At 39.9% G+C, this 22,768-nt stretch overlaps 1 protein-coding gene across 2 annotated transcripts; it reads right to left on the bottom strand.

Moving 5' to 3' along the window:
- Positions 1 to 1,682: 1,682 nt before the first annotated feature.
- Positions 1,683 to 8,905, bottom strand: rad51ap1 (RAD51 associated protein 1). 2 transcript variants are annotated; one of them, XM_085387300.1, is made up of 9 exons: positions 8,656 to 8,905; positions 8,515 to 8,561; positions 6,394 to 6,523; positions 3,151 to 3,257; positions 2,985 to 3,068; positions 2,765 to 2,899; positions 2,493 to 2,678; positions 2,257 to 2,415; positions 1,683 to 2,158 (listed from the first exon to the last, which is right to left on the bottom strand). In XM_085387300.1, the coding sequence occupies exons 1-9, from the start codon at positions 8,670 to 8,672 to the stop codon at positions 2,031 to 2,033; spliced, it is 993 nt and encodes a 330-aa protein (XP_085243426.1). In that variant the 5' UTR covers positions 8,673 to 8,905; the 3' UTR covers positions 1,683 to 2,030. The 2 variants fall into 2 exon arrangements, with proteins under 2 accessions (XP_085243426.1, XP_085243427.1); XM_085387301.1 differs by having other exon boundaries at positions 2,257 to 2,412.
- Positions 8,906 to 22,768: the final 13,863 nt, after the last annotated feature.

Here is a 22,768-nt window from a genome sequence, read left to right as displayed (position 1 = left end):
TAAAAACACATCGAAAAGGTCAGTATTTAGGGTTTGGTCTGTTTGGCAGCCCATTTTCACCACTGAAAGGAAAAAAACAAAAAAAATTGTCATTAATAATTAGAAATTTCAGGTTATTATAGCAAAAAAATTCAACTTACTAATTAAAATTTGGACACATAAATGGCAAAAAAGATCCCATGTCTTTCCTTTTTCTCCAGTGGTGAAAACAAGCTTCCACAGGTCTGGGTCAGATTTTGGAGAGGGGGTAGGATTTGAGTAATCCGTGTCGTGTTTCACCCGTATCCTGTTATGCCTCTGGCTTGCTGCTGCAAGTTATAAGGAAAAAAATACCAAAAAGCCAGCTAATAAGTGAGTTAAAAAAAATCAAGCAGGAGCAAGTTAGGAATCTAAGGAGTTACAATTTCTTTATGTGTGACCATGATTTATCCAACAATGTCAAAAAATATCACATCCAATAAGAAAAAAAGGATATTTTTATTTCATTATCATTGGCTGCTTTTTCATTCATTTTAACTGCACTGCAGATTTTGTCCATACACTTGTGCACGTGACTAGCTTCATCGACACACTGCTTCTTTTTATTTTTGGTTTAGTTTTCATCGTTAAAACTGCCACACACAAGAGAATACAAATTATTGTTGTCATAGCAGTATTACAACTGTGCCTTTGAATTCCTGGTATTCAAACTTAAGCCAATACTGCTTCTGTTTGGTTGGTATACTGGATGTTAAAGACTTCTTAATATATTTGGCAAACATTGAACAGGGAAGGTTAGGAAAGGCATCCTGTGTGTATGGAGGTGTTAAGTTTATCCACCTTTGTGTATTCACTTTTCAGCCATAATTCTCAGAGTCCCAGAGGCACTGACACGTGACTGTTTGTTATGGCCCTAGCAGGCCTGCACATTGTATGAGTGTGTGTTGCCTCGCTGTTGAGCTCAGCTGCCACTCATTTTCCCCAAGGAGCCAGGCTCCACTCAGCCACCAAAGTTTAATGGCCTGGGTCAATTAGTAGAGCTATAGTGCTGTGCTTTGTTTCAGGGTTAAACCTTGAGATAAGTGTTGCTTTTTATGCTACTAGTAAGTAGTTTGCTGGCAGCAGAAGAGTTATGCTCTTTCAGTGGTGACCTTTGTAACAATGATGCATGTGCACAGACAATTATCAACAAGCACATTTGTGAGTGGATGGCAGAGGATGAGGATAAAATACACCGTTTGGGAACAACAGTCATGTGAAACCATACAGTAGTACACTCTTATTTATTCAAAGTAAGTAAGAGGGAAAGTAGAAGCTGCACTTAATTAATGTAAGCACCTCTATAAAAGAGATTTTGGAAGTTTGCTGATCCAGCAGCCTGTAAAGCAATAAAGTACTTTCTTTTTATGCATCTAGTGAAACAAAATAACTACAAATGGAATTAAGGAATTACAAACAACATTTTTATCACAATGCAGGCAGTGTTTATCGTAAATATATGACATTGATTTTCAAAAGATATTCCAGCTTGCTGTAGCCATAAATAATACAGTGGTACTAACTTGTAATGATGCACGACTGATGCACAGGCATTTCTAGAGGATTATGTAAAAGGTTATGAGGCGCTCTGTCAGTCATTTTTGGCTAAATGTGTGCAGTTTTAGAAAAAAAGTTAACAAGTGTGGAAAGATAGCACACGCATGTAACCTGTTTTTATATGTTTATTTAAATGTATGTACAAGATTTACAAAAAATGTGCTTTGAGTGGAGGTAACATGTCAGGTAACAATTCAGGACCAAAAAACGAAAAAAAAAGAAAAGAAAAGAAAAGTGACACTTCAGACATGAACTCACACTTTCAGAATTTAACCTCAAACAGCATCCAGGGGTAAGAGGACACCCTTAAGCTCCATCAGCTTCAAGGTGAAGACCCTCTCAGTATTGTGCATTTTGTATCACACTAAGAGAAATTAATATTTAGAAGTCTCTGCGTAAAAATAACTGAAAACTTTAAAAACCACAACATGACCTGACCTCTGAGGTCAGTTCAGTCAGTGGCTTGCAACACTAGGGTGCAAAGGTTTGACTCGAACGAGGCGGGAGAGCCCGAGCCGCAGACCCTGACCGGGAGACTTCACTGCTGGACTCTGGGACGTGGAGGGACTTTTTCCAATTTGAGCTGGGAGGAAAAAACAGAAATAAATTGATAAATATGTTCAATTGAGTTAATTTTACAGGAACATGTTCCAGCTGTGCTGCTGTTTAGTCATTCAGCACCTGGTGGGTTCCACTTGGGCATTCTTCCCGCTGCTGGGCTCAGGGAGGCTGCTGGGCTCAGAGAGGCTGCATGCTTCGATGTGCAGCCTGTGGAGGATGACGCAGGTCTTTTAGAGGCAGGTTTGGCCGTTGGAGGTGTTGTCACTGGGGTAGAAGCTGCTGTGAGAAGGAACAGCACTCATTCAAATGTGAAATTATGATTCGCAGACAAAAGCTGATGATCCTCATGGGCTTACCTGCTGCTTGCGATTTAGGCTTTGATGGTTTTGATGGTTGCTTTTCTTTTTTAGAAGCAAGAATCTGTTTGTTTTTTTCACTCTTTGTTGCTTTTTCTTTCTTTTTAGTCTTGCTTGCTTTCTTTACTTTGAACTCGTCATCTTCGCTCTCAGATGGTTCACTGAAATCTTCATCGCTTTCTGAATCTGCAAAAGCATTATTGTTACTTTAAAGACACAAAAAGAAAGACGAAAAATGGATACAACTACTTAAAAAGTTATGGCAAAGTAACCTGGTGTCAGTTTGGGTTGATAGTCATCATCATCATCACCATCCTTGTTTTTCAGCTCCTCAGTAGCTTTGTAGGCAGCCTTTCTCTGCCTGGCAGGGGCAGGCGACCCTTTCTCTGATGTGATTTTGTCCAAACCTGAAGAAAACCCATAATGATATTAAACAGAGGGAAGGAAATCAAATCTTCAACTACATAAATAAATAAAGCTGCTAGACTTTACCCATAACTGCACCATCCACACTGCAGTTGGACAGGAGCAGAGAAGCTGGATCTGTGTTTTCATCTACTGGAAATTTGACATCTCCTGGATAAATTTATCAAGAAATTAAGCCAACATCCTTTTGATCACATGAAATGTATTGATCATTTTAAAGAACAAATCATACCTCTACTGACATGAGACTGGTCCTTCACTTCACCTGCATTATTGAGCATGGAGAGCGTGATGGCTGCTTCGAGATCCCTCTCATACAGCTTTTCGTCCAGTGGCTTTCTGCACAAATGAATCAAGATTCAAGCCATGTTAGAGATTTTCACCTCTGAGCATTTCTAATGAATACAACTGATAAAAATGTAAAAGAAAAGACTACTTTTTGGTGACATTTTTTTATTTAACTCAGCATAATCAACATTTTGTTTTAATTTAGCGATTATCCCCACTGATAAGCCAGTCATCATTTTATCAGTGACTTTGAATGGCTTTACTATTCAACCACCTTAATGAGTTAAAGCATCACAGCGAGGCTTCAACCCAAACATTTATACGCAGTCTGCAGTATATTCTTTAAAAGTGACTGCTTACTTCCAAGCTGACTGCACACCCAGTGCACCTCTCAATTAGGGCTGGGCGATATGGCCTAAAATCCATATCACGGTATAATTTGAAGCATGTGCGGTAACGATATATATCGCGATATATTCTTTTCTTCTGTGTAACGTATTTTACACACTATAAGGCACACTTAAAATCCTTTAATTTTCTCAAAGATCGACAGTGTGCCTTATGTATGAATTCTGACCTCGAACCGATTTTATGTAGTACACGGCACATAGAAATCTGTCAAAAAATGTTTTAGTACGACTTTGGTAAGGTATGAAGGCACATGGCTTGATGGATTGCTGGAGCATTACGGCTGCCGTAGTCAGGAGCCTCACGCAGTTTTGCCAACTCCTCAGTAAGGAAAATCACTATTGGCTGACCGAAAAGTCGCTAGAAGTCGCTAAATGACGTCATCGCCTAATTTGCATAATAGGTCATGCTAATGTAATTGCAACCTACGCTGTTGGAGAGAGAAATAACATTGTGGAAGAGAAAGTGAGTAAAAAATGTCCTAAATGCATTTAGAATTTATTAACTACAAATTAAATTTCTTTTAGGAATTATTGTTTTTTAATGTCACAATTCCAACCCTGCTCCTTTATCCGGGCTTGGACCAGCAAAAGTGACCCGAAATTGGCACTCTGGTGGAGTTACTTTGTGTGTGTGGGTGTGTGTTTATTAGTAGTTTTAAACCTTGTGATCCACAAAACTGCATAACAGTAAAAGAAGAACTGACTGCGTTACAGTCAGTGCGGGAGCAGCGGCTTCGCTCATGCGCGATTCATTTGCAGTTTGGACGCATAGGTGTGAACATCTCCTGCCCTGATAGCAGCGGGGGGAGGACTATCCTCCGCCTGTGAGCGCTTTGGCACGGGTGAGGTGCCCACGGCAATCTTCAGTCAGGAGAACAACTGAGATAATCCATCCACAATACGAAGTTAGTCATTCATATACTGCAACAACATGGGAACAGAGCAGCTGCGAGAGAATTCAGCATTAATGAATCAATGGTACGGAAGTGGAGGAAGCGCAGTTTTTGGCTTTCCCCATATTCCAAAAGTGCTTCGTCTCTTTGCTATTACTGTCGCTCGGCATAATTTGCAGATGATATTGTTTGCAGCCGCTGCAATGCTTTCGACCAAAAAAGGCGCAGCTTGATGACACCATCAACATGCGCTATCGCGGTAGAGCGGTATAGTCAAAATCTCTACTGTTGGCCAAATTTATATCGTTTCTACCGTATACCATTTATACCGCCCACCCCTACTCAATCTAAACTAACAGTGATGAACTCAACATGAACACATAATTTTGAACAAAGTTATAATTTCCACTGCTTATCTCCAGCGCTTAGCTACTCATCTCAACAAAATATGAACCCATTTTGAAAATCTATTAATGCATTGGCGCTAGACCCGAGTAGCTTTACTTTTGGACTGGTATTTCTTTACATATCATATCTACACCTACAACAAAAGACCAAAAATCTGTGAGTTTAATCCTTTTAATCATCATGTGGTGCAATATTGTCATTGCTAGGGCCACAATGACTGAGATTAAAATAAGCAAATGTGGACATTAGCTTGTTAGTATTTTACCTTACAATATAAATCGCCTTGAGGTGACTGTTGTTGTGATTTGGCGCTATATAAATAAAACTGAATTGAATTGAATTTCAAACCATAAGACCAGTGTTTCTCAAAGTGTGTCCTGCAGCCCCCTGGTGGGCCTTGAAGGTAGTGCAGGTAAGCCAAGAATCTGACCTAAATACTACGTTATTCTTAAATGTTGGGCCCATTTTGGATCTTGAATGCATCTTATAGTTCATTGTTAGTGAGCAAAAACTATACTAGTGTTACCAGCTGTAATTTCAGAGGATCAGCTAAAAGGAAACACTGCACAGGGCCATGTGATGACCATAGGCTTGGGTGGGCCGCTTAACATTTTTGGGCTTCAAAATGGACCGCGGCCATCGTAAGCTTGGGAATGGCTGCATTAGACAATGACGCACAAAATGAATTATGTTAAACTATGAATTGGGTCGGTGTGCAGGTTAGTTTGAAACAGGCTGTTTGCAGCACAGAAGCACTCTCAGATTACGATGAAAACGTTACATAAACCTATCCTCTTTAAATGCTGTTCTCAACATTGCTGCCTGTAACTCTATCTTTAAACTCTCTCCGGTATGAAAAAAAAAGTTCTTATACGCGAATACATTAATACAGACTCTCCCTGTTCAGCCATTATCATACATTTACGGTACTGTGCTTGTGTCTGTTTGTAAAGATATTTGCCTACTGACAGTAACCAATGCAAACGCACTCCTATACATGCCCACTTCATGCTTCTCAAGGTGTGTATCAACCAAATGCTGACGAGCTGAGAAGTGGGCCAAAACAGGGAAAGGAGCGACAAAGGAACGCAAAAAAAGAAAAGCAAAGGTACAAGATGAAAAGCAAAGACAGTGGCTGCAGTGGACACTTGATTATTTTTAATGCTCAGCTTCACTTCAGCTCTTTTGTGCTTTAGAACTTCATTCTTAGCAGATAGCGGATTAACCAAGGGCAGCACAAGCAAGAGTAACCCACAGAGTGGTGGCACCACCGCCCCCTGCAGGTAGATAGGTAACCTGTAGCTGCCTAACGGACTGAAGCAAAACTTCCCAATATTGCAGGATATACACAAGTGGCGCGCCCTCTGCTGGAAACAAACTAAACAGCAGTAAAACTGGTAACATTTATTCACAGCAGGTTTCATGAGCCCTCTTACCTGATTGTCACAGCCAGTGTCAGATTAACTCGCCACCTACCTGTTCTTCTGGCTTAATTGTGAGGTGGCCTCTTGACTGGAGGACTTGCTTAATGATTTCTTCTGTTCTTGTTTCACATCCTCCCTGACCTTTTTGCTGGGTGGGGCCTTCACACAGGCAAAATCCTCATCTATCACAAAATGAGGACAAAGATACCATTTTTAAGACTGGAAAGGGAGTCCTTTGGATTACACATGTGCACCCTACTGTACTACAGGTTTCCTGGAATTTAAGAGTCTTCTGCAAAGCAACAGTATCTAATAACACGTTTTTTGTTGCAATGTCTTTTTCCTGATCACACCACTGCAGTGACTGCGATTTATCAAGTTAACACGAGACATCTAGGCAAGGCAAGGCAAGTTTATTTATATAGCACAATTCAACAGCAAGGTGATTCAAAGTGCTTTACAGAGACATTAAAAAACAAATAAAAAGGATGATTTAAAATGGAAAAGAAGAAGAAGAAGGGAACAGTAGATAAAATCAGTAGTTAAAATGTAAGTTTTGAAATTTAAGCTTAAAAGTAAAATAGTGCGGATTTGGTGCTTTATTCAAATGCAGCTGAGAACAGGTGAGTCTTCAACCTGGATTTAGGTTCATACTGGGTCAGGAGGTCACTGATGTATTTTGGTGATAAACCATTCAGAGCTTTATAGACCAGCATCAGAACTTTAAAGTCTATCCTCTGACGGACAGGCAGCCAGTGTAAAGACCTCAGAGCTGGACTGATGTGGTCCACTTTTTTGGTCAGAGTTCTGAATGAGCTGTAGTTGTCTGACTGATTTTTTAGGTAGACCTGTAAAGATGCTGTTACAGTAATCAAGCCTACTAAAGATGAATGCATGGACTAGTTTTTCCAGGTCCTGTTGAGACATCAGATCTTTTATCCTTGATATATTCTTGAGGTGATAGTAAGCTGACTTTGTTATGTCTTAATGTGTTTTTTTAAGATTAGGTCTGCATCCATCACTACACCCAAATTTCTCTCTGGTTGGTGGTTTTTAGGTGTATAGATTGAAGTTCTCTGGTGACCTGTAATCGTTTTTCTTTGGCGCCAAAGACTATTACTTCAGTTTTGTTTTTGTTTAGCTGGAGAAAATTGTGGCACAACCAGTCATTGATTTCCTCAATGCATTTCCAAGAGCCTGTACAGGGCCTCGGTCTCCTGGTGACATTGTGATATATATTTGTGTGTCATCTGCATAGCTGTTATAGTTTATACAATGTATAGTAAACAAAATGTAAAGATCACAGTAAAACGTCCAACAGATCCGTCATAAAGATGTTAATATTTCTGTGCTTATCAATAATATATATCATAAAGCAAGTCATTAAAACTTGCATAAAGTTTTAATTTATTTATCTAAATTTGTATGCAGTTCTACTTTCAGTCGCTCCCTTTAAGGGTCTCCACAGCAGATCCGACCCATCTCACACTATTCCCAGCATCCTCCTCTGTCACACCAACCCTCTTGCATGTCTGCCTTCACTACATCCACGAATCGTCTCTGTGGCCCCCACCCCCTCCCCCTCCCTTCACATTTCTAAACCATCTCAATCTTGTCTCCATACCCTCAACCTGAGCTGTCCCTCCAATGTACTCATTTCTAATTGTATCCATCCTTGTAACTCCAACAAAAATCTGAGCATCATCAACTCCAACTCCTGTCAAAACCATACTTGCATCTCGCAAACCTTCCCTTTCACTCTTGCTGCTACCCTTCAGCCACTCGTCTCCACCCACTCCACCCTACCTGCACTCTCTTCTTCACCTCTCTTTGCTTTAGAAAACTGACCCCAGGTATTTAAACTCGTCTACCCTCACATTCAGTTTCTCTGTTTCTATCCTCTGTAAAGCACTTTAAATTGTCTTGTGTAAATTTGCCTCGATTTTTCTGTTGATATAGAATAGCAGTCATATCTTTAGTATATTACACACATTTTGATACTAAAGACTAATTTCAAAGCGGTGTAATTTCGTTTTTGAACGAACCTACACGTCCTTGTGTAAATGCTTTATGTAAGATTATAAAATGATGACATGATATGCTATGCTTTGCTATTTCTTTATCACACTGTGGATCAAATGGGCCAGGATAACAGATTTTCAATTTTACTCACCATCATCGAAGTCCTTGGTCTCACAGTAATTCACAGTCTTTGTCTTCCTGTGTGTCAACAATTAAAAAACAACAACAAACAAACAGTTTTTAGCATCACCAGATCTAGGTTACCCAGGCATCGACAAAAGCAGTAGCTTACCTAGATGGTCGGTCCATAGCTCGCTTTTTAGTCAGCTAACAATAACCGCATTGATACGGCTAATCAACACTACTACTCCCTCCAGCTGCGTGAAGGCTTTCGATCTCCACACAGTAACAAAGTTAAAGTGTCACTTTTCGTGAACTATCTGTAAACTGGACTATCCGTAAACTATAAAACTTTAGTTACACAAGCTTAACGTGAGGTACGTCGGTCCCCGAGCTCTCAAACAGCCCGCCTGAACGGACCAGAAGTGACGTCAATTGTTTACCAATCTACCGGAAACCGGAAGCAGATTCGTTTATTTCTAAACAAAACAAAAGAATACAGAAGAAGAGTCAGTTTGCGGCAACCTGTTTTAATCTTTAAAATCAGAAATAATCAGAAAGCAATAGACAATTTTCTGTTTTTCTTTTTAACTCGTTTTTTTTAAGGTGTCGAATCTGCTTCACTCAAATAGCTTGGCGCAGCTTTGCTAAGTTCGCCCGTCTAACGCTTATAAATGGCTTGGTACTGTGCAAAAATCTTGTGCCACCTCATTTTTCTCTATAGTTTGATGTGAAATGTGAATAGATACATCAGTTTATTAAAACATGTGCAAACACACGTGCAAATGCCGTATATAAGGCAAAACAGAGTTTGAAAATCAATATTTGGTATGAGCACCTTTATTCAACACAGCCTGAACTCTCTTAGACAATCTTTCTTGTTCATTCTTCGGGAATAGTTCTCCAGGCTTTGTGAAGGCCATTCAAACCTCTTCTTTGGATGTTGGCTATCTTTCGTTGGTCCCACTCTGTTTCAGTAATGTTTTAGCCCGGGCTCTGGGAATCCATGACCTTTCTATCTAGGTAAGATTGGGATTATTGCCATACTGAAACATTAAGCTGTTGCCAATCAGATGCTTTCCAGATGATATTGCAAAATCTGACAGTATTTTTCTGCAATTATAAGTCCATCAATTTTGACAAGATCCCCAACAGGTTGAAATGCAGCCCTAAACCATTACAGCCTCCACTGTTTTACAGATGGCTGTAGACTCACTGTTGAACCTCAGTCTTAACCTCCTGACAACAGTTCCAAAAATTTGAGACAAAAATTTCACATTTGCATTCATCACTCAATCAGGCCTGTTGTCACTGATTTTTAGTGCAGTTTATTTGTAATTTGGCATACCTCAGCCTTTTCTCCATCTTTCCTTAAAATAGCCTTATACAGCTGCCCTTTCACTGAGACCATTTCTGATGAGGCTTCGGTGAACAGTAGGTGGATCAAATGAGGGGCCAGATGCGTATCTCATCTTTGCTGGATTTTTTTCTTGTTTTGTAAGTACGAGACTTTCAGATACAGGTTGAAATGCAACCAGTTTGTCTCCAGTTAAATGAATCAGAAGAATCATGTCAAATTCAAATTCAAATTTTATTTGTCACGTACACAGTCATACACAGTACGATATGCAGTGAAATGCTTAGACAACTGCTCGTGATCTAAAGAAAAAAAAGGAAAAGGCTATGAATAAGATAGGAAATAAATATGAAAAATTAAAAAGGGTATATTTAACTAGGAAGGAATAAAATATAAAAAATTAAAGTTAAAAATGAAATAACTGTGCAACACAAATTAGAATGAAGGGTAAATTTAACTGGGAAAGAATAAGATAAAATATATAAATTAAAGTTGAGAATAAAATAACTGTACAACAAAATACACAATACACAGTATAGAACTATATAAGAATGTATGAAAGAAATATAAATGATAAAAGAAGGATTTTTTGTATTTCCTTCTTTTTACAAGGTGGATCTTTGCTCTTGCATGTACATGACAGCTGATACTGGGGTGTAACTCAAACTACAGCAAGTAAGTAATATAACAAATTACTTTCTACACAGAGTAAATAAGGAATCTAGTTATGTCTTTAGGAATGATTAATAGAAAGGAACTCAGAGACTGCAGTTGTGGTTCTATTGTGTAGTTAAGCCAAAATTCGATATGCGAGAACTAATCAAAGATTGCAGTTAATAATGGATTGCATTTATATAGCGCTTTTTGGGACCCCTCAAAGCGCTTTACAATACCACTATTCATTCACTGGTGAAGGCAAGCTACAGTTGTAGCCACAGCTGCCCTGGGGCAGACTGACAGAGGCGAGGCTGCCATATCGTGCCATCGGCCCCTCTGGCCATCACCAGTAGGCGAAGTGTCTTGCCCAAGGACACAATGACCGAGACTGTCTGAGCCGGGGCTCGAACCGGCAACCTTCCAATTACAAGACAAACACCCAACTCTTGAGCCACGATCGCCCCTCTAAGCCCAAGACTAAATGACCCAGGTTTACAGTAAATATAGTGACCTGGACTTTTCCATCAGTTTGTGTGAATTTTATAATCCAGTAGACAGACAGGCAAACAAAAGCCATATTTTTACCCTGAAAAGGAAGTCTTAGGTTAACGTTTTTCTTTTTCAGTGCACTTGCAACAATTTGAAGAATTCTGCTACAGAGAGCTGACAAACGTCTTTTTTTTAAAATAAATCATTTAGACAAGAAACTGGTTCAGTCTAGTCCGGGATTAATGCAGAAGATCAGCGCTTAATTAAGCAAAAACTTTAGGATCTGAAACTTTAGCTTTTGAGACTTTGGTGTAACATATGCTACCTGCCACCTTGTGTCTTGCTTCCCTTAATATGCCAAATTAGTCTAAAGTAGTTATTCATTCCACACCTACAGTACCAGGCTGCCAAGCCTAAGTTTGCACAAGTGCAGATGTAGGTGTGTGTGGGGGACTAGAATGAAGAAATAAACATCACTTACTTAAAAATATATGTGACTAATATCTTTTAAATGGTCTAAAAAAGTGTTTTTAAACTGTCATCTGTGCTAAATATATTTCAGATCAAATACATCTCTCTGGAAACTTGTGGTTTCTGGATTGCATCTTAGCCATCATCTTGTATGAAAGTTAACTTTGAGGAGTCATTTCTGCTTCTTCATTTGCAAGCAGTGACAGTATCAGTCGTGTCAGACAAGTTACCAGCAGATGGCAGCATAATGCCTTCTGGTCTTGGTTCACAGAGGTACAGACTCTGACTGGCTGATTGACATGAACCTGACATGTCCTCTGCTACTCAGTCGCCCACACTTAGGGCGGAAGCAATCACGGCTCCCTCTAAAGTGCAATGAAAGTAAAATCCCTCCATTTTTACTGCACATTCAAGAGAAGGGCAGCTGTCCCGAGGGTTGTCATTTTCTAGTTTGTGAGTGGGTGGCTGTCGGCTGCGGTTTGTCACACAGTGGACCTTGAGGAACAACCAGGGATGTGATGGTCCACTCCTTTGGACCCAGACAAGGGAGGAGAACATGCATCCACGGGGCCAAAAGGCCCTGTGGTCACGCATTCCTAAACTCCTCCAGCACTGCCTACAGCCACGACTAAAATATCAGATCCAGTCATGCAAACACTGCGGTCACAACATAACGCTTCCATTCACACATATATACATGCTTATATTATATTTATTCCGGTGCTACTAATGACAGGTTGAGCACACCCCTGCATTCTCTTAAAATGCCGAAGTTAATCCTGAAACGACAGTCACGTTTCTCTGGCACATCTACACGTATACATCCGTTTATAACTGTAGGAAATGTTTAGAATATATGCTGCTACAGTTAAAATTACCACGTCTAAATCCTATATGTTCCCAAACAAAGTCACATGACCGCTAAAGAGGGAAAGACTGTTACATAAACTAAAGTAAAAGTAGAAATATCCTGTTAGTGAGTTTAGTGGCAGTTATATGGGTTTATATTGTTAAGCTATGTGATGATAATTTGTCTTTAAAAAAGGTAATACTGCACATTTGTGCATGTTTTAGTGGTGTACAGTCTGTGAATTAATCTCAAGGTTAAAATGTCAAAAATGTAAAACATAAAGATAATTATTTTGCATTTTAGACTGCAGTTATAGTCGCTCTAATTCATAACAAACCCTGTAACAAAGCCCAAACTGAGTAACTATTTTACAGCAGTTGGCTCTATGCATGAAAGACATGAGTAACGAGGTCCAGAGGGACAAGGGAAATTTGGGGTAACTGTTTCTCTAATTTACTTATGCAAATTAATCCTTGTTAGATTTAATTTGTGGATTATGTAACATATTTAAAAATTCATAAAGATTGTTTTTTTTCTTTCTCTGGCAACACTAGGCAGCATTACTAGGCTATTTTGGACCAAGGCATCCAGTTGGGTTTACTAGCCTAGTTGGCATCCGTGAGGTCATCAGTGGTCTTAATTTCAGCTTGTTTGTTGGAAGTGGTCAGGAGGCAGTTTCCCCCTCCCCCCTCAACCACTGATGTGAATGCCATCATTATGCGCTCTATAGCATCTCAGAGTGGTAGTTTGTGTGGGGCTCTCTGAGCCCTGCACCCATGCCCCTGTATGGTTGTTCCGCAGGTGGAGACTGCAGTGTTGTTATTTACATTCCTCACAGGGCAACGAGAAACTAGACTGCTTCTGCACTATTAAGATATTTTAGGAACGTTGAAAAAATATAGTGTTGCGCATGAATATGATTGAGTACTGCTGTTAATGTAACAGAAGTACTCCATAGGAGGTTATTTGTCCTTCCAAGCTGTGTTATTATGCTGCAAACCAGGCATATTTTTAGCTGCTCGTGGGGACAAAATGCTCTGTCTGAGAGAACATTCATAGGTCGGGGGCACCAATTAGTTACAAGCCTCAAACTAAATTTGTCTTGATGGGCTCTTAGTGTTTCGGATATCCGGCGTTGCAGTTGTGTCAGAGTGCTGTTTGTTATTGTAACCTAGAAATGGCCTTGCATCTTCAGACGTGGAGCGGCGGCGACCACAGCACTGCCACAGCAGCCACAGCTTTAGCCAGGGAATCAGAGTGGGCAGACAGATCTGTCAATCAGTGGCTTCCGGAGTTTGTTGTCTTAGACCTCGTCTTCTGAACTGCATGCTTTCACGGGAATTTTCACTTTTTTTGGTGTACACATGCGGCGGCCACAAAGCTAATTGCAAGGGAGATGAGAGGCCGCCGAGGTACAATCGTGAAGAGATTTTAGGACATGTAGGCTGCGCACACTGACACGGCAAACTGACATGTCAGTGTGTCCAGTTAAAAGTTATGATTGTTTAAAGCATTGCAGGATTAAAGGATCAGGCAGTGTTGGTTAGAGGATGTTAAAGGCTTGCAAACCTTTAAAGAAATAAAGCCAACATAAATCCTTTGTAATCTACACAAAGGTTATGGCTTTTATGAAGCTTTATTTTCATACTATCCGGTCACAAATTGACACCATATCTTTTATATTTCAGTGCATCTATGCTTGTGAGACTATTTCTCATTACTCTGGAATGGTCACTAGTCCAGCACAGGCCAAGAAAGAAACTGGTCACACTCACATCCACACCTATATGTCCAGTTTGGAATCACCAATTAACCTAACATGCATGTGAGTCTGTTCTTTGGGCTCTTCTTGGAAAACTACTTATAGTGGTAATTATGACTTGGATATTGACGGGAACACTTATTATAAGTTGGACAGTTTAGAAACTGGTAATTACGCTGAGATGACATAATCGCAGACAGTGTGGCTTTTGTTTTTTTAGATTTGTCTACTTGAGGGTTAGAAAATGGTGAAATATTTTTGAAAGATCGGTGACTTGACGGATGTAGCTGACTGTAGCAGAAAGAAATGAGCTTAGAGAAAGAAAAGCAAACCGGGCTTTTTCTTATTTCTGCTCATTAGCCATTACTACTACTGCTCAAATCTCCAACCCATGGGTAGTCATGGTTTATTCAGATTCCAGGTTATTGCAAGGAAGTTGAACTTATGAAATGCGTAAGATAAATTGACTTCCACGGGCGTTTTCCTTAGGGTGGTACCGGGTCAGTGTATAATGCTGTCATGTCAATATGGAACAAAATCTCTGAGGAATGGTTCCAGCTTCTTCCCGTTCCAGCTACCACCAATGTGTACCTAATAAAGTGTCCAGTGAGTAATATAATGTTAAATAATCTCATAACATGAACTGAAAATTCTTGTAATCATTGCAGATGTAAAGCAATTTTTAAGTTTTGAAAAACAAACTCCTTTTCACATGCCTCCAACTAATTTACTTTGGAAAGGTTAACTTAAAAGATGTGTGAGACATTGTTCTTTACTTCCACCACTTAAGACAATAAATCATTTTAATGACTATAAATCGACTACATTTTCTTAGCTACATTATCTCGCTTTAACCTATTTACAAGTGTTTTGGTATTTATTTGTGCCCCCCTCCCCCTTTCTCCTGGTCCCACCCCATTTAAAAACTCCTAGAAACATCCCTGTCCAGCCCGCTTTATTTTTCACCTTTTAAAAAGCTCATGTCATGAGTCCAGCTCTGTTAATACTGAGTATCGAATCACTGGGTGCTTGCATGAGAGAAGAGCAAAAGCGGATTTCTTTTTCTTTTTTTAAAAAAAAAAAAGTTTTTTACAAGTTCTTATGTGCTGAATCATTGTGACAAGACGTTTTCACTTGTGTTTTTGGGGCAGTGTTACTGACGATATCAGGCCCCAGAGGAGGAATCTGCAGTATGATTGATGGTGGGGATAAAAACAGCATCAAAGGGCCGGCAATAATTCAACGCTGCCAGTTTTACACCGTGACAGCATTCAAAATAGCATCTGTAACACAGCATTGTTTCCTGCACTCTGGCGTGGCACTTGAAGGGCACCCGGGGAGCAGTCTCATTAGGGCGACCTTTCAGCAGGTGGGTCACAGGCAAAAGGAGACAAGCACATGAGATCTCAGTGACTTATGTGTCGTCGTGCCTGGGATGCAGCGCTCTCACTCCCGTCTCATTGTTGAAAGACTATCTCAGATTCGCTGTTATGCATTTCCTACAAAGTGCACTGCTCCTTGTGTGCCAACCAAAACACACGGCTATCTTTAAGAGCCAGCAAGTGTCCACAAACTTCTGGAAGCAGCCGGCTGCCTCTGGAAAGGAACACTGGCTTGCTCACAAGGAATTTTTTAAAACTTTTTAGTGATCAATTATGACCTGAAACACAGTGGAAAAAACTTCACTGGACTCTGTAGTTTATAGCCTGACTCTATTTTGATTATCCCACTGAGGTACACAACCTGCAATGCAGGGGATGGCACAGTTTCCTTTTTACTATGTTTAGCTGAGCACCTGAAGTGCACATTATGCATTTTGAGATACTCATTTTCTTTTTGTGAACACCCACTCTGTCGATCTGTGCTTACATGAAATGCAGAGAATTAATATTGCAAACGGTTAAGCTCACAGAAGTTTATTCAAGTGTCAGTGATCCCAGTCAGACCTCTTGCCAGCGACCCAATGCTGCAATGCAGAGAGTTATCATGCCTGACAGGGGGAGGAGGTTCTTCCACCCCCCACCCCCGTGCATTCAGAGATCTGTCGGACACCAGAGGGCGATGTCCACATGTGCACACGTGGAGGGTGCAGCCGGAGCATTTTTTCCACACAGAAAGGAAATTGTTAAGAGGTTGTACCTCTATTCATTAGCACACAATGTTTTATTAACTATATATCATTCTTTAATGTGTCTTTGTTGGGCTTTACTCTGAGGCGGTGTCATCTATGGAGGACCAAAAAAGCCAAAATAAAAAAATAAAAATGAATGACTCTGATTAATAGGGTATTAAATAGCCATAATATAATAAAATGAAATATGATTGTTGGCATTGATAAATGCCACATAAAGTAATAGTTTTATATTTATTGGCTTCTGTGTTAATTATCCTCAGGTTTTATTTATTTATTTATTTTGCTTTTCCATTTATTTCCATATTTAAATTTGTCCCTGTTGTTTATTTCTGCATCTTTGCATCTGCATATTTTTATGCCTTACTAAGCAAATGAAGAAGCTGTTATTATAAATGTGTCACGGGATAAATCTTTTTTTTTCTCATTACAAATTTTACATTTATTATTTTTATTAGAAATAGTATTGTATTTGTATGTGTTTTAAAATGTATGTATTTATTTGTCTTTGGGCAGTTTTGGTTCCCCATAATTCAGGTTTTATTGTATACTTTTTTTTTTTTTTTAACTTATGCTGGGGATTCAAATCCAGGTTTGGACCTTTCTGTGTGGAGGGTGCATGTTCTCTCTGGTACTCCTGCTTCCTTCCACAGTCCAAAGACTTGCATGAGGTTGGGTTAATTGGTCATCCTAAACACATAAGTGATTCATAAGTGGAATTTGTGGGAGACACAAATTCCTTGGGTTTTGCATCAGGAAGGGTATCTGGTGTAAGATTGAATATGCAGCACTACCTGCTGTGGCAGCTCTGTCAGAAATGTCTTTATTTACATTAATCTACAGTTAAAATAGTTAAAGTATTTACTTAATAAACATTTACAGGAGAGAAATAAATCATTCTAAAGATACGCTATGAAATTTTACACCCATTTTTTCCTCTCAGGACTTCCTTGTTGTGCTTATTATTCCACACCTGCCCACCAGACATCACCATTACCACCTGACCTCCTCACCTGCTTATACAGTTGCTCCTTTTCCCTCTGCGTGAGGTCATCTGTGGTGTTTTACCTCCTCATTCTTTTCTGATCGCTGCTTTTAATTGCCAGCAACTTATCTTTGGAACTAGAAAAGACTAGTAATCAGTGGTCTGCTACTTTGCTTCCAAGTTTTACTCAATGACTTAAATTTGTTTGTGATTTGGTTTTGTTTTAAAAAGAAATAAAAACTGGTTGGCTACTTATTTTTCTGGATCTTTCTCAAGTGCCATTTGTTATTAGTTGCTCTCCAGGACTGGCAGCATGCCAGAAGCTTTGATCCATTCCTTATGGGTTTAGATTTCATCCAGCGGGGGCCGTGACAAAAATAAATGATCTGATCTTTGTTGTGCTGGCAGGATGACAGCAGCTCCATCCAGGATGACTCACTCTCTCAGCAGTGTGCCATTCCTGACGCTCTCCTCTACCCATCAGCAAAATTGCCTTGATCCTCCGCTCGTTGCCGCCCTGTTGCCCACCCTCGAGTTCGCTCACAAAGGGGCAAGGCGGTCGCATCCACGGGGCTGGCGGCATGGTTTTCATCCCGCAAGGGTGAGAACGTGCAAAGCAGTGAGCAAATGTGCTGAGAGAATTCCTCGCATTCTCCTGCTCGGTCCCGGTGGCCTGGTTTGGTGTTGGGTTCCTGGGAGAGAGGGAAGAGGAGCCAGGGGAATCGGCAGCCGACTCAGCAGCTGACACCTCCTCTGATCTCTATCTCTTCCTACAGCCATAAACCAAACTGTCTGACTTTTCAGCATGGTAGCCACGTAAACATAGCCTTCCTCGTGGTCTTCTTTAAGACTGCCAGCTTTTGCATCGAAGGATCAGTTGATTACGCCGAAGATTTGGCAGTGACCAAATTTCAACCTCAGGTATTTTGTACAGAGCTGAGAAGAGACAAGATTAATGTTGAGGTTAAAAGAAACCACCACAGATAGATTGATCCTTTAATGGATCAGGTACTCAGTCATGCCAGTAAAAATTACACTTTTTGCTCAACTTATCCTTGCACTTTTATTTGATATATTGTCTTTTTCAGCAGGTGTTATCATATTTAAAATGTAGTCAGTAGGTATTGAATGACAGAAATTGAGATACATGCCATATTAACTGCTCTGTAAAACATTCTTAGTGCTACATGCTAAAGGCTTTATGAGTCGACAGCCCTGCTGAGCTTGCACTTTTCAGGTTAACACTACTCCAGTGTAATGCTTGCAAAACTGTCTGAACATAGCACGCTTGTTGGGCGGATTTTTACACATCTTTGAGCTCCGTGGGATAAGATCGCAATTACTGAGCTTAAAGGGAGATCAATGATCATGATGTGAGCCAATCACTCTTCCCAGTGCACAAGCAGTTCTACGGTATCCTGGGGCCTTTGTCGATAAGATGCAGTTCTCACAGTTTTTGCTTGATGAAATACTCCAATTAAAATTCACCTGTCCCACAATGGATGTGTAACACAGTGAAAAATCCTACTATATTAAATTTATCCTTACATGTAACAAAGGACAACAACAAATCCTCACCTTTATGAAGTTGGAGGCAGTAAAAAGTTAGATTTTTGCTTTGAACGTTTACAGAAATAACTGTTAAACAGTGCAAAGTTTTAATGTTACAAAGGGTGTGAAAACTGTACTCACCAGCCACTGCAATGGGTACATCATATTAGTGCCAGATTGGGCCACCCTTTTCTTTAGAATTGCCGTAGTTCTTCATGTCATACATTCAACAAGGTGCTGGAAACATTCCCCAGAGGTTTTGGTCCACATTGACATGGTAGCATCACACATTTGGTGGAGATAAATCTTCTGTTCGTTCCGTGCTTTCATGCTGTTTACGCCAAATTCTGCTCTTACTATCTAAATCTCAAAGTAGAAATTGAGACTCATCAGCCCAGGCAACATTTTTCCAATCATGTTCTCCAGTTTTGGTGACACTGTGTCAATTGCGGTCTCAATTTCCTATTCTTATCTGAAAGGAATGGCATCTGGCGTGGTCTTCTCCTGCTGTAGCCCATCTCCTTCAAGGATTGATGCACTGTGTTACTCTTCTACATACCTGTAACAAGTGACTGTTGCTTCACCATCACTTGGAAGCCATATTCCACTGACCTCTGACATCAGCAAGGCATTTTCTACCCGGGAACTGCTGCTTACTGGGAATTTTATCTTTTTCTGACGATTCTCTGCAAACCCAAGAGATGGTTGTGTGGGAAAACCTCAGCTGATCAGCAGTTTCTGAAATACTCAGAACAGCAACCATGTCACATTCAAAGTCACTGAAATCATCTTTCCTCCTCATTCTGATGCTGAGTTTAAACTTGAGCAGGTCGTCTTGACCCTGTCTACACCCAGTCGCTGTGGATGGCTAATTAGATATTTGTATTAATAAGCATAGTTGAACACATGTACTTAACAACTGTGTGCTGTGTATGTCTTCCTGGCATGAAAATAAAAATTGCTGTGTCATTTCTTTGGGATTTAAACCGCCTGAAAAGTCACCACTGCCTGGCTTCTTTTTCCCTTAGTCACTGTACGCCTAATTTAGCAGCAGGCACATCTTTCTCTGCAAGGTGCACAAGCTGTACCCTTGAAAAGATATTTTTACTGGGAACCCTCCATCCTGACAGGCTGCTCTTTGTGTCCCCTGTGGAGCTTTAAGCTTGACAAAGTAATAGTGAAAGAACCAGATTTATTCCATAGTTTAAAGCCACTGCATACGTTTTATGTCAGTTAGCAAGGTTTTCACAGTATTTCCACTTTCTCTCTGTGTCATAAATAGGCAAAGCTGCAAAAGACAAAAGCGTGACCCAGCTACTGAATTATACATTAGCTGGTTCAGCAAAAAGCTGAACCCGTTTGCTCCTTTAGGGTGCTACCATTGTAGCCAGTAGTTTTAGATTGATCACCAGTTTGCTTTTCTTCCCCGAGCAAAGTAAATTATAACTTTTAAGTGTAGAGTTGGAGACTTATGGATTTCAATGACAGTTTACCCGTAACTCGTTTATATAGTCCCACCAACAGTTTAAGGCTCATATTTAACCAGACAAAATACTGCAACATGCACTGGCACAAAGGTTTTCGCCAGCATTCAGGATCCTAATGACTTTGTTTTTTCCTCAGTGACTTTCCACCATGCGCTATCATCCACTCACTGTTTTAATATGTCCTTGGTTTATGAGTAAATACCTGTAAATCTAGTGACATTAACTGCTGCAATTGTGACGTTTTACTCCTGTGAAGGCCTCTTCAGCTTTGTCAGTCCTCACACAGTTGGACTGAGTATTATTTCCCATCCCTGCCAGTGACTCTGATGTCATGCTAGAGAAATCCCCTCTCCGTCTCAGGGTCTCCCAGCTGTTGTTTCAATATCATCATTTAAACCCCCTGTTAATAAAAAAGTGATTGAAAGAGCTTTGCGTCCTCCTGTATCCAGTTACTTACACTTTGGTAATATGAACAAAACCTGTTTGGAAAGCTCTTTCCTATGCTCCTTTCTGGTTTTCCGACTAAGCTCTGTGTATCCATGTGTGTGTGTGTGGGTGTGAGCACTAAATAGATCCTATAATTGCAGAAAAGACAGCTGACATGACGACGGTAAAATGCAGATACTTTTGTTTGTGTGAGTCTCCAGTTTCTTTGTCATCTACTTCAGCTCTAATTTATTCAGTCAAGCCGAGTCTACAGGAGAAATCAATTTGCTCCAATATGTGTGCAAGTTTCTGCCTTCCTGTTGCCCCACAGTTTGGTGAGTATTATTCAACTCTCTCACTAGCCAGCCAACATAGTAGACAACATGCTTGTAACAACAAAGGCATCTTCATGTCTCTTATGGCCCTGGAGGTAGTTTCCAAACTTAAGAATAATAACCTTAAAGACAGCGTGAACTAAACGAAAGTAATCAGTGTGTATGCGTTAGAGGAAATTAAGGCTGCTGCACGTGTCACTCGTCTTACACGGCTTGATGTCATTTTTTCGTTTTAGCGGCCCAAAACTCCAATAACAAATCACTGCAGCATGACTTTACATTATTGATGAATAAGTGCTTTTTAAAGATGATAATCAGCTACTTTTCTTGATAAAAATATCATTTTTTTCTCTTTTCCTGCATTTACACTCTTAATGTTAAGTGACTGTGAAGTAGGTAGGATTAAAACATGTTTACTACCCTTACCCACTCTGTCTGCTGTAATCTTCCGCTGTGCAAAAACATGGTATAAAGCATAATTTGCTCAAAACTGCATCTGTTTGTAAGTTTTCAGGATTTCAGAGAGGTGCCTTTACTAAAGAGCAGGCTCAGCGTCACACCAGTTTAACAGCATTAGCTGAATTAATCTCAGGAGCTCAGCACCGTCTCATTAAAGGTGGCCACTCTCCATTGATTAAAGTTCCACCCTGTCAATAGTTTTGTCTATTCAGGGTATTGGTTGCCTTGGTTTGCATAGTCGTGTGCTTACAAAGCAAATCAAGAGCCTGTGTCATTAATTTGTTATTCAGCCTGATCCAGTATTTCTGTCCCACTGGGACTAAAAAAAATCCTAATTCTCTGCTTTACTTCAATTCATCAAGGGGGTTTTCATGGAAGGTTATCCTGGTTCCAAATTTTCTGCCCACAGCGTTAATTTACTCAGCGAATTAAGTATATCCAAAAACCCTCTGGGATATTTTCAAGTGCAGTTTCTTGTTATTTTATTCTGATAATATGATTGTGTTTTTATTGCTCCCTAGAATTACCATGATCATGATAAGTTTGGGGCTTTTAAAGATTTCTTTGAAGTGTTCTTATTCTGTGATGAAACAATTCACACATGCATGCATCTTTAAACGCTTTAAAAATAAGAATTAGGTGCGCAAATTTCAATGTATGTTTTTTTCTAATCCACACAAGGTCAAAAGTGTAAATATAAGGTCAAATATACACATATGTGCTCTTAAATCTTTTAATAAGCGTTTTTTGACTTGACAAGGCCCACTCACTTCTAGTTATTGATCATGAGTGACCTAAATAAATATTAAATACATTTAATTTAATTCATTAAATAAACATTTCTAAATATCTGTAGATTCCAAGATCATCAGTTCAAACAAATGCGTCTGAATACTGTTATTCAGATGTATCACCACTTTGGGTCTTCTTTGGAAGAAGACCCAAACTGTCACCGTCTGATTAGAGAAGATTTTTTAGGATGTTCAGGAACAACCCAGGAACCACAAAGGCTCAAGCCTGCCATGAATTAGAAACTGCTGGAACATTCTTGTTCACAGTAAAGACAGCTTTACGTCTCTATGGACTGAGAAAGAAGAAAGAAGCCCCTGGTCTAAAAGCATCACCTTCAATCCTGATAGACATTTGCAGCTGTCCAAAGCCAAAAGCTTGACCAAGGTTTTATGGCCAGATGAGACAGAGATTGAGCAATTTGACCACAATGACAAAGGGAATATTTGGAGGAGTAAAACTGAGGCTTTCAAGCCTAAGAACACTGTACTATACACATACAACACCATCCAATAAGATAAAAGACCAAATAGACA

The sequence above is a fragment of the Rhamphochromis longiceps genome, linkage group LG17, assembly GCF_057381845.1.
Source record: "Rhamphochromis longiceps isolate RC_006_pf linkage group LG17, R_longiceps_female_GT1.1, whole genome shotgun sequence".
In the NCBI taxonomy this organism is placed as follows: Eukaryota; Metazoa; Chordata; class Actinopteri; order Cichliformes; family Cichlidae; genus Rhamphochromis; species Rhamphochromis longiceps.
Note: the sequence above shows the minus strand (reverse complement) of the source record. Positions and strands in the feature narration are given on the sequence as shown.